Here is a 12078-nt window from a genome sequence, read left to right as displayed (position 1 = left end):
CCTCCAGGTTCTGTAACAGCTTCTTCCCCTCAGGCCGTAAGACTCTTGAACGCATCATAATAATCCCCTCAAAAATGGATTAACTGGCTGGAATATAAAGACAATATAACATACATCCATAAACGTGGATGCATATGCAAAAGTGCAATATATTTATCTGTACAGTAACCTATTTATTTATTTATATCTGCACCTTATTGCTTGTTTATCCTACACTACCATGAGTTAATGCAACAAAATGTCCTTCTTATTTGTACTGTAAAGTTCAAATTTGAATGACAATAAAAAGGAAGTCTAATGTTGGGTTCGGAGGACGATGCCTCGCTATTGTTTGCTTCAAATAAAAGTCCTTTAGATTTTCTGCGGTGGCCCAAAGAGGCCCGCATGCAGCAGATGTTCCACATGCAGACGAGTGTGACATGATGCTTCAGGTTGCATTGTCATCCATCATCCACGTCCTCATACTTCAATGGCACATCCTTGGCGTCCCGTCAGGGGGGAACTCCAGATATACTTTCTTCTTCTCCGCCGATGAATAATGGATATTTATTGCTGTTCTGACAAATGAACGTTTGTGCAGGATGAAAACATGGCGTATGGCGTAGGTCTGTTTATTTTTACAGTTATGGCGCCTTGGGTTGATTTGGCGCCGCCTGTTGGTCCTGGTTTACAACAAGACTGGGTCTGTGGATGCGGCTTGTCGTCACTCTGTTGCTATATTTCGTGAGCATCAGTATCAAAATTCCACAGTATTCTGGACATCTGTGTTGGTGAATCTTTTGCAATTTGTTCAATGAACAATGGAGACGGCAAAGAAGAGAGCTGTAGGTGGGAAGCGGTGTATTGCGGCCAGCTGCAGCGACGCAAACACGGCCGGTTGTTTCATTGTTTACATTCCCGGAAGATGACAGTCAAGCTTTACCATTGGCCTGTGGAGAACTGGGACAACAGAGACTCTTACCAGGAGGACTTTGAGTTGGATGCGCAGACGCGGTACGGTGAGTACGCATGCAGCTGCGGCTTCCAAACATTCGATCGCTTGCCCCGTACGTGCGTGCCGCTATGTGCATGTCACGTACGTAACTTTGGGGAAATATATGTGCTGTATGAACTTTGGGGAGGTGAACGGTACTTTGGGCTGTGGGATTGAGTGTGTTGTGCAGGTGTTTGAGTTGTATTGGCGGGTTATATGGACGGGAGGGGGGAGGTGTTTGTTATGCGGGATTAATTTGTGGCATATTAAATATAAGCCTGGTTGTGTTGTGGCTATCCATCCATCCATCCATCTTCTTCCGCTTATCCGAGGTCGGGTCGCAGGGGCAGCAGCCTAAGCAGGGAAGCCCAGACTTCCCCTCTCCCCAGCCACTTCGTCCAGCTCTTCCAGGGGGAACCCGAGGCGTTCCCAGGCCAGCCGGGAGACATAGTCTTCCCAACGTGTCCTGGGTCTTCCTCGTGGCCTCCTACCGGTCGGACGTGCCCTAAACACCTCCCGAGGGAGGCGATCGGGTGGCATCCTGACCAGATGCCCGAACCACCTCATCTGGCTCCTCTCCATGTGGAGGAGCAGCGGCTTTACTTTGAGCTCCCCCCGGATGACAGAGCTTCTCACCCTATCTCTAAGGGAGAGCCCTGCCACCCGGCGGAGGAAACTCATTTCGGCTGCTTGTACCCGTGATCTTGTCCTTTCGGTCATAACCCAAAGCTCATGACCATAGGTGAGGATGGGAACGTAGATCGACCGGTAAATTGAGAGCTTTGCCTTCCGGCTCAGCTCCTTCTTCACCACAACGGATCGATACAGCGTCCGGATTACTGAAGATGCCGCACCGATCCGCCTGTCGATCTCATGATCCACTCTTCCCTCACTCGTGAACAAGACTCCGAGGTACCTGAACTCCTCCACTTGGGGCAGGGTCTCCTCCCCAACCCGAAGATGGCATTCCACCCTTTTCCGGGCGAGAACCATGGACTCGGACTTGGAGGTGCTGATTCTCATCCCAGTCACTTCACACTCAGCTGCGAACCGATCCAGCGAGAGCTGAAGATCCTGGCCAGAAGAAGCCATCAGGACCACATCATCTGCAAAAAGCAGAGACCTAATCCTGCAGCCACCAAACCAGATCCCCTCAACGCCTTGACTGCGCCTAGAAATTCTGTCCATAAAAGTTATGAACAGAATGGGTGACAAAGGGCAGCCTTGGCGGAGTCCAACCCTCACTGGAAACGTGTCCGACTTACTAACGGCAATGCGGACCAAGCTCTGACACTGATCATACAGGGAGCGGACCGCCAAAATCAGACAGTCCGAAACCCCATACTCTCTGAGCACTCTCCACAGGACTTCCCGAGGGACACGGTCGAATGCCTTCTCCAAGTCCACAAAACACATGTAGACTGGTTGGGCAAACTCCCATGCACCCTCAAGGACTCTGCCGAGAGTATAGAGCTGGTCCACAGTTCCACGACCAGGACGAAAACCACACTGTTCCTCCTGGTTGTGTTGTGGCTAATAGAGTATATATATGTCTTGTGTTTATTTACTGTTTTAGTCATTCCCAGCTGAATATCAGGTCCCACCCGCCTCTCACAGCATCTTCCCTATCTGAATCGCTCCCACTGCCCTCTAGTCCTTCACTCTCACTTTCCTCATCCGCAAATCTTTCATCCTCGCTCAAATTAATGGGGAAATCGTCGCTTTCTCGGTCCGAATCGCTCTCGCTGCTGGTGGCCATGATTGTAAACAATGTGCGGGTGTGAGGAGCTCCACAACCTGTGACGTCACGCTACTCGTCTGCTACTTCCGGTACAGGCAAGGCTTTTTTATCAGCGACCAAAAGTTGCGAACTTTATCGTCGATGTTCTCTACTAAATAATTTCAGCAAAAATATGGCAATATCGCGAAATGATCAAGTATGACACATAGAATGGACCTGCTATCCCCGTTTATATAAGAAAATCGCATTTCAGTAGGCCTTTAAAGGAGTCATATTATTAGTTATTTTTTCTAAATTACCTGCTGAATGAGCAGGTATCGGACACCTCAGTCTCCTTAAGACGCATCCTCGCTCATCCATGCGGACTGGACACTGGCCGAGAGTTAGTGGGCGGCCGAGGGTGAAGTCGGCTCTCTTGGTTGCTTTGTTGGGTCTGCTCCTATCCCTGGCTATGCTCCCCCCACCACTCCAGCAGACGATGGCATGTAACACCGCAGAGCATACTTGCCAACCTTGAGACCTCCGATTTCGGGAGGTGGGGGTGGGGGGCGTGGTCGGGGGTGGGGCGGGGCGTGGTTAAGAGGGGAGGAGTATATTGACAGCTAGAATTCACCAAGTCAAGTATTTCATACATATACGTATATATATAGAATGAAAATATGCAAACAAAACTGTTTAGATAATTGATACTTCAAACTTGCATACATATAACATGAATATAACATAACTTGGCTTCTGAGAGCTTCAAAATGTAATGAATAAAATGCTAAAATTGTTGATAAACAAGCAATTATTTTAATAATTAAATATGGTCATTTTAAATGAATTATTATGATAATTTAAAATTAATTATTTCAAACATGTTTATTTTAATGTATAATTCTATGGCTGGATGTAATAAGGAGTCAGAAAAAATACAAATAAAAATACAATTAATTTTGATGTTTTTAGCAAAATATAGTAAAAATGTATTTCGTTTTTGTTTTTTTTTAATTAGTAAATATATTTATTTTTAGGTAAGATAAACATAATAATACAATTTATCTCGAGTATGGATGATTTAGTTCTTGTCACCCTGTTGTCTTCCCGTCTGAAAAAAGGCTGTCCTCACTCAGGTCCGCTGGAGGCCACGCCCCCTCCAGCTCCGGCTGAAAATCGGGGAGATTTTCGGGACAATATTTGTCCCGGGAGGTTTTCGGGAGAGGCGCTGAATTTCGGGAGTCTCCCGGAAAATTCGGGAGGGTTGGCAAGTATGACAATTGCACACACAAGGTTTTGTGCAGCTTCACTCATTGTAAAGGAAGATAATGTGCTTCGTACACCTGCAGGACCGCAAGCAAGGTCGCAGAGAAAATGCGGGCTGGAACTTGAGTGATGTGGGCATTTTCTATATGAACAAGTGGAATGGATTGGATACCGACGCACTAAAGGGGCTCTCTACCTTACGCTACGAAGTGAGGGGAAACTGAGTGAATAATAACAGGTTATATGATTATTTATTTAAACTCCTATTTGGGCCACTTTATAATGAATATGTCGGCATTTATTTGTAAAAAACAAAACAAAAAAAACACCAAATTATTTAGGGGGGTCTTAAGAATATTTTAGGCCTAACAACGCCAATGCTCTTTAGCAAACGCCCAGACTTGCTGTTGCATGCAAATTAACTACACGGAATAAATGTGCAACAAAATATGAATTTATTATCAAGTGATGTCGAAAGTCTGATATCTGAGCCAACAGTTCTGTTTTGATGCGTTGGATCCACAGCAGTCTGTGTTGAGCAAAAACCTGCTGAAATAACAAGGCAGGATTACGTAGCCGCTCAGGTGCGTCCTAGTCCTCGCATTCAAGTCCACTGGGGCGAATCTCCCATTTGATGGTGAGTAAACAATCACATAGTTTCAACCTGGCTTGGGCAAACTACCTTCTTAAAAAGTCCCAATATAAAAACAAAGCTTAAATGTGAAACCGTTTAATGTTTTTTTATGTCCTGTATAAACTGTCCACCGTTTGGAAATTGTGGGGTAAAGACAAACAACATAAAACTCACCTTTGTGCATTCACGCACAACGTTTAAAGTTTGGTGGACAAAATGAGACGGAAAAAGAAGTGGCATAAAACACGTCCTAGAAAGTCGGAGAAAGTTATACATGTAAACAAACTACGGTGAGTTCAAGGACCGCAAAAATTAGTAGGACAAAACGGCGCTCGCCAAATACTCGAATCAGAGAAGCATGTTTAATATAAACAGTGTGTTTTGTAACAATTAAGGAGGTTTGTGTCATGGTTGTCCTCCTACAGAAACCATATTAAAACAAAATATATATGTTTTTTTCCCCATACTTGCCAACCTTGAGACCTCCGATTTCGGGAGGTGGGGGGTGGGGGCGTGGTTAAGAGGGGAGGAGTATATTGACAGCTGGAATTCACCAAGTCAAGTATTTCATACATATATATATATATATATATATATATATATATATATATATACATATATATATATATATCTACATCCTGAAAATATGCAAACAAAACTGTTTAGATAATTGATACTTCAAACTTGCATAAATAAATATTAAGGAATATAACATAACTTGGCTTCTGAGAGCTTCAAAATGTAATGAATAAAATGCTAAAGTTGTTGATAAACAAGCAATTATTTTAATAATTAAATATGGTCATTTTAAATGAATTATTATGATCATTTAAAATTAATTATTTCAAATATGTTTATTTTATTGTATAATTCTATGGCTGTATGTAATAAGGAGTCAGAAAAAAATACAAATAAAAATACAATTAATTATGATGTTTTTAGCAAAATATAGTGAAATTTTTTTTTTTTTAATTAATAAATATATTTATTTTTAGGTAAGATAAACATAATAATACAATTTATCTCTAGTCTGGATGATTTAGTTCTTGTCACCCTGTTGTCCTCCCGTCGTGAAAAAAGGCTGTCCTCACTCAGGTCCGCATGGAGCTGGAGGGGGCGTGGCCTCCAGCTCCAGCTGAAAATTGGGAGATTTTCCGGAGAATATTTGTCCCGGGAGGTTTTCGGGAGAGGCGCTGAATTTCGGGAGTCTCCCGGAAAATTCGGGAGGGTTGGCAAGTATGTTTTCCCCTTCATCTTTTTCTATTTTTCATACATTTTTGAAAAACTTCCAGAGAGCCACTAGGGCGGCGCTAAAGAGCCGCATGCGGCTCTAGAGCCGCGGGTTGCCGACCCCTGGTCTAGTGACTCAAAGCGCTTTTATATAGTGAAACCCAATATCTAAGTTACATTTAAACCAGTGTGGGTGGCACTGGGAGCAGGTGGGTAAAGTGTCTTGCCCAAGGACACAACAGCAGTGACTAGACCAGGGGTCGGCAACCCGCGGCTCCGGAGCCGCATGCGGCTCTTTGACCACTCTGATGCGGCTCAGCTGCATTCTTGCCAACCCTCCCGATTTTTCCGGGAGACTTCCGGATTTCACTGCCTCTCCCAGGGCAAACATTCTCCGATTTTCACCCGGACAACAAAATTGAGGGCGTCCGCTTTTTCACCTAAGAAACAGCGTGCCGGCGCAGTCACATTTTGTATGCGGTGTCTTCTCACACACTAAGTGACAGCAAGGCATACTTGTTCAACAGCCTTACAGATCACACTGACGGTGGCCGTATAAACAACTATAACACTCTTACTAATATGCGCCACACGGTGAACCCACACCAAACAAGAATGACAAACACATTTCGGGAGAACATCCACACCGTAACACAACATAAACAAAACAGAACAAATACCCAGAATCCCATGCATCCCTAACTCTTCCGGGCTACATTACACACCCTGCTACCACCAAACCCCGTTGATGTGTGGGGGGGCAGGGTTGGGGTGGCGGGCTTTGGTGGTAGCGGGGGTGTATAAAGTAGCCCGGAAGAGTTAGGGATGCATGGGATTCTGGGTATTTGTTCTGTTGTGTTACGGTGCGGATGTTCTCCCGAAATGTGTTTGTCATTCTTGTTTGGTGTGGGTTCACAGTGTGGCGCATATTAGTAAGAGTGTTAAAGTTGTTTATATCGCCACCCTCAGTGTGATCTGTATGGATGTTAACCAAGTATGCCTTGCATTCACTTATGTGTGTCTGCAGAAGCCTCATATAACATGTAACTGGGCTGGCAAGCTGTTTGTTCAAGCTGTAGAGGGCGCTAAAGGGAGTGACATCACGGCACGCCCTTATTATTGTTGTTTGGGTGAAAATCAGCATACATTCAAGAGAGTGGTAAAGGTTGCCGACCCCTGGACTAGACAGAGGGAATCGAACCTGGAACCCTCACGTTTCTGGCATGGCCACTCTACCAACCGAGCTATGCCTCCCCAAGAAAAAAAAAAGAAAAAATTAAGTATTTTATTGACATACCTTTTTTCCAAGCATTCGTGAGCCACAAAAAAATGATGTAGCGGTCCAGATTTAGCCCGCGGGCCTTGAGTTTGACACCCGTGTTCTAAAAGTTCATCTTCAGGGATTCAAGGAACTTTATCACACCTGAGATAGCACATTTTCCAGGAGATTGTTAGAGTAGAAAACGTGTGTTCCAGGATAAAGACGGTCACTAAGTGTTGGCTCCTTCATTGTATATTGACCACAGGCTGATCCTTTGGTCTTTAGACCCGGCAGCAAGAAGCCTCTGCCTGGGATCCTTGTGGTCAGAGAAGGCGACACTGAGCACCATGTCGCTGTGGTACTGCAGCACTGCCAGAGGTCGCAGCTTTTTCCAGCCAAATATCCGCACTCGATGGTCCCAGCCCGCCGACGCCAACAGTTTACCGTCTCCTCTGACACACAGCTGGGAAACGCCAGGGTTGGTAAGAGTCACACGGTCTTGGATCTATACAAACAAAATCAACAACAACATCACTGAAATGATTCCTAACTCCAAACATATTTGGGGTGGGTTCCTGTCAGATTTTATTTTAGCCATAGTACGAAAACGTTTTTTTTTTTTCATTAGGGGCCAAACTACCAAATCAGGGCCATTTGCATCCTCAGGTAATAAAATGTACAAATGTAAAAAAAATACTATAAAATTCTTCTTATCTTATTGCATAATTAAAGGGGTTTTAGTCTTTTCTGACTTGTACCGTATTTTCCGGACTACAGGGCGCACCGGTTTATAAGGCACACTGCCGATGAATGGTCTATCTAAAAAAAAGAAAAGTTTTTTCATATATAAGGCGCACCGGTTTATAAAGCGCACTGCCGATGAATGGTCCATTTAAAAAAACAAACAACGCATTTCATATATAAGGCGCACTGGTTTATAAGGCACACTGCCGATGAATGGTCTATCTAAAAAAAAAAAAGTTTTTTCATATATAAGGCGCACCGGTTTATAAAGCGCACTGCCGATGAATGGTCTATTTAAAAAAACAAACAAACAACGCATTTCATATATAAGGCGCACTGGTTTATAAGGTGCACTGCCGATGAATGGTCTATTTAAAAAATTTTTTTTTTTCATATATAAGGGGCACCAAATTATAAGGCGCACTGCCGTTGAATGGTCAAATTTTGATCTTTTTTCATATATAAGGGGCACCAAATTATAAGGCGCACTGCCGTTGAATGGTCAAATTTTGATCTTTTTTCATATATAAGGCGCACCGGATTATAAGGTGCACTGCCGGTGAATGGTCAAATGTTGATATTTTTTCATATATAAGGCGCACCGGTTTCTAAAGCGCACTGCCGATGAATGGTCTATTTAAAAAAAAAAGAAAAAAAAGCGTATTTCATATATAAGGTGCACTGCCGATGAATGGTCTAATTTTGATCTTTTTTCATATATAAGGCGCACCGGATTATAAAGTGCACTGCCGATGAATGGTCAAATTTTGATCTTTTTCATATATAAGGCGCACCGGATTATAAGGCGGACTGCCGACGACTGGTCTATTTTTGGTCTTTTTTCATATATAAAGCGCACCGGATTATAAGGCGCACTGCCGATGAATGGTCAAATGTTGATATTTTTTCATATATAAGGCGCACCGGTTTATAAAGCGCACTGCCGATGAATGGTCTATTTAAAAAAAATTAAAAAAGCGTATTTCATATATAAGGTGCACTGCCGATGAATGGTCTAATTTTGATCTTTTTTCATATATAAGGCGCACCGGATTATAAAGTGCACTGCCGATGAATGGCCAAATTTTGATCTTTTTCATATATAAGGCGCACCGGATTATAAGGCGGACTGCCGACGACTGGTCTATTTTTGATCTTTTTTCATATATAAGGCGCACCGGATTATAAGGCGCACTGCCGATGAATGGTCAAATGTTGATATTTTTTCATATATAAGGCGCACCGGTTTATAAAGCGCACTGCCGATGAATGGTCTATTTAAAAAAAATTAAAAAAGCGTATTTCATATATAAGGTGCACTGCCGATGAATGGTCTAATTTTGATCTTTTTCATATATAAGGCACACCGGATTATAAGGCGGACTGCCGACGACTGGTCTATTTTTGATCTTTTTTCATATATAAAGCGCACTGGATTATAAGACGCACTGCCGATGAATGGTCTAATTTTGATCTTTTTTCAAATATAAGGAGCACAGGTTTATAAGGCACACTGCCGATGAATGGTCTATTTAAAAAAAATATATATATATATTTTTTCATATATAAGGCGCACCGGATTATAAGGAGCTCTGCCGATGAATGGTCTATTTTTTTTAAATCTTTTTTCATATATAAAGACGCACCAGTTTATAAGTTTATTGGCAGATAATGTTGCTTAGTTCAAATAAAATACCGCTAATTTTTGTATTTTTTTTTCTTGTTTTTGAACACTGACTTTTTTGCAGTGCAGACTCTGGAACAATTTGCACCAGTCCCTCCGTGATCTTGACTGTGTTGACACTTTTAAGAAACATTTGAAAACTTCTCTTTTTAATTAAAGCTTTTAACTATCATTTTTAATCCACTTTGTATCCAATTTGTTTTAATTGAATTGTTGTTTTACTTCACTTTGTGATTTGTATCTGTGAAAAGCGCTTTATAAATAACATTTACTTACTTACTTAAAAAAAAAATATTTCAATGTTTGTGGTACTTGAAAAGACAAGTGTTTCCTGCGCTGGTACTTAGAAAAAAGTTGGGAGAACCACTGATTTAGATCCTCTGCGGGCCTTTTACATTTTCTGTACTGTGGCTGGTGCACTGCAAAAAGTCAGTGTTCAAAAACAAGAAAAAAAATACAAAAATGAGGGGTATTTTATTTGAACTAAGTAAAATTATCTGCCAATAGAACAGGAAAATTCGGCTTGTCAAGACTTTCCAAAACAAGTAAAATGAGCTAACCTCAATGAACCCAAAAATAGCTTAAAATAAGTATATTCTCACTAATAACAAGTGCACTTTTCTTGGTAGAAAAAAAGAAAGAGAACTTTTTGCTCAATATGTTGAAAAATATTCTTAAATGAAGTAAATGCTAGTGCCATTATCTTGACATAATTAGTGAGAATAATTATCTTATCAGACAGAAAATAAGCAAATATCACCCTTATTTGACATATTTCATCTTACAAACCCCGTTTCCATATGAGTTGGGAAATTGTGTTAGATGTAAATATAAACGGAATACAATGATTTGCAAATCATTTTCAACCCATATTCAGTTGAATATGCTACAAAGACAACATATTTGATGTTCAAACTGATAAACATTTTTTTTTTGGCAAATAATCATTAACTTTAGAATTTGATGCCAGCAACACGTGACAAAGAAGTTGGGAAAGGTGGCAATAAATACTGATAAAGTTGAGGAATGCTCATCAAACACTTATTTGGAACATCCCACAGGTGTGCAGGCTAATTGGGAACAGGTGGGTGCCATGATTGGGTATAAAAGTAGATTCCATGAAATGCTCAGTCATTCACAAACAAGGATGGGGCGAGGGTCACCACTTTGTCAACAAATGCGTGAGCAAATTGTTGAACAGTTTAAGAAAAACCTTTCTCAACCATGCAGCTATAAGAAATTTAGGGATTTCACCATCTACACTCCGTAATATCATCAAAGGGTTCAGAGAATCTGGAGAAATCACTGCACGTAAGCAGCTAAGCCCGTGACCTTCGATCCCTCAAGCTGTACTGCATCAACAAGCGACATCAGTGTGTAAAGGATATCACCACATGGGCTCAGGAACACTTCAGAAACCCACTGTCAGTAACTACAGTTGGTCGCTACATCTGTAAGTGCAAGTTAAAACTCTCCTATGCAAGGCAAAAAACGTTTATCAACAACACCCAGAAACGCCGTCGGCTTCGCTGGGCCCGAGCTCATCTAAGATGGACTGATACAAAGTGGAAAAGTGTTCTGTGGTCTGACGAGTCCACATTTCAAATTGTTTTTGGAAACTGTGGATGTCGTGTCCTCCGGACCAAAGAAGAAAAAAACCATCCGGATTGTTATAGGCGCAAAGTTGAAAAGGTAGCGTCTGTGATGGTATGGGGGTGTATTAGTGCCCAAGACATGGGTAACTTACACATCTGTGAAGGCGCCATTAATGCTGAAAGGTACATACAGGTTTTGGAACAACATATGTTGCCATCCCAGCAATGTTACCATGGACGCCCCTGCTTATTTCAGCAAGACAATGCCAAGCAACGTGTTACATCAACGTGGCTTCATAGTAAAAGAGTGCGGGTACTAGACTGGCCTGCCTATAGTCCAGACCTGTCTCCCATTGAAAATGTGTGGCGCATTATGAAGCCTAAAATAGCACAACGGAGACCCCCGGACTGTTGAACAACTTAAGCTGTACATCAAGCAAGAATGGGAAAGAATTCCACCTGAGAAGCTTCAAAAAATGTGTCTCCTCAGTTCCCAAACGTTTACTGAGTGTTGTTAAAAGGAAAGGCCATGTAACACAGTGGTGAACATGCCCGTTCCCAGCTACTTTGGCACGTGTTGCAGCCATGAAATTCTAAGTTAATTATTATTTGCTAAAAAAAAAATAAAGTTTCTGAGTTTGAACATCAAATATCTTGTCTTTGTAGTGCATTCAATTGAATATGGGTTGAAAAGGATTGTATTGCGTTTATATTTACATCTAACACAATTTCCCAACTCATATGGAAACGGGGTTTGTACTTAGATTTCAGTTTTTGCAGTGTACAACTCTCCTTTTTCCCCTAGTAAAAAGTCAAACCAATTGGGCAGGGGCCCCTAATTCAGTAAGCATTAGTATTTACTGCTTACAATTGACCCTTTAATACAACAAATGCCCTTTCCTGACACAAATGTGGGGATTGAAAACAAACATAAACAAGACACTTTAACCCATCATTATCAGGCCTGTAAT

At 41.8% G+C, this 12078-nt stretch overlaps 1 protein-coding gene across 1 annotated transcript in view; it reads right to left on the bottom strand.

Annotated features, from left to right (window-relative positions):
- Positions 1 to 6765: 6765 nt before the first annotated feature.
- Positions 6766 to 12078, bottom strand: part of LOC133623019 (guanine nucleotide-binding protein subunit beta-like protein 1) — a 124623-nt gene continuing 119310 nt past the window's right edge. The window contains exon 9 of the mRNA XM_061985925.2: positions 6766 to 7589. Within this exon, the coding sequence (XP_061841909.1) occupies positions 7314 to 7589 (276 nt within the window). The 3' untranslated portion in view covers positions 6766 to 7313. The remainder of the gene's footprint in view (positions 7590 to 12078) is intronic.

This window comes from Nerophis lumbriciformis, linkage group LG12 (assembly GCF_033978685.3).
Source record: "Nerophis lumbriciformis linkage group LG12, RoL_Nlum_v2.1, whole genome shotgun sequence".
NCBI lineage: Eukaryota > Metazoa > Chordata > Actinopteri > Syngnathiformes > Syngnathidae > Nerophis > Nerophis lumbriciformis.
This window is presented reverse-complemented; position numbering and strand designations above follow the sequence as displayed.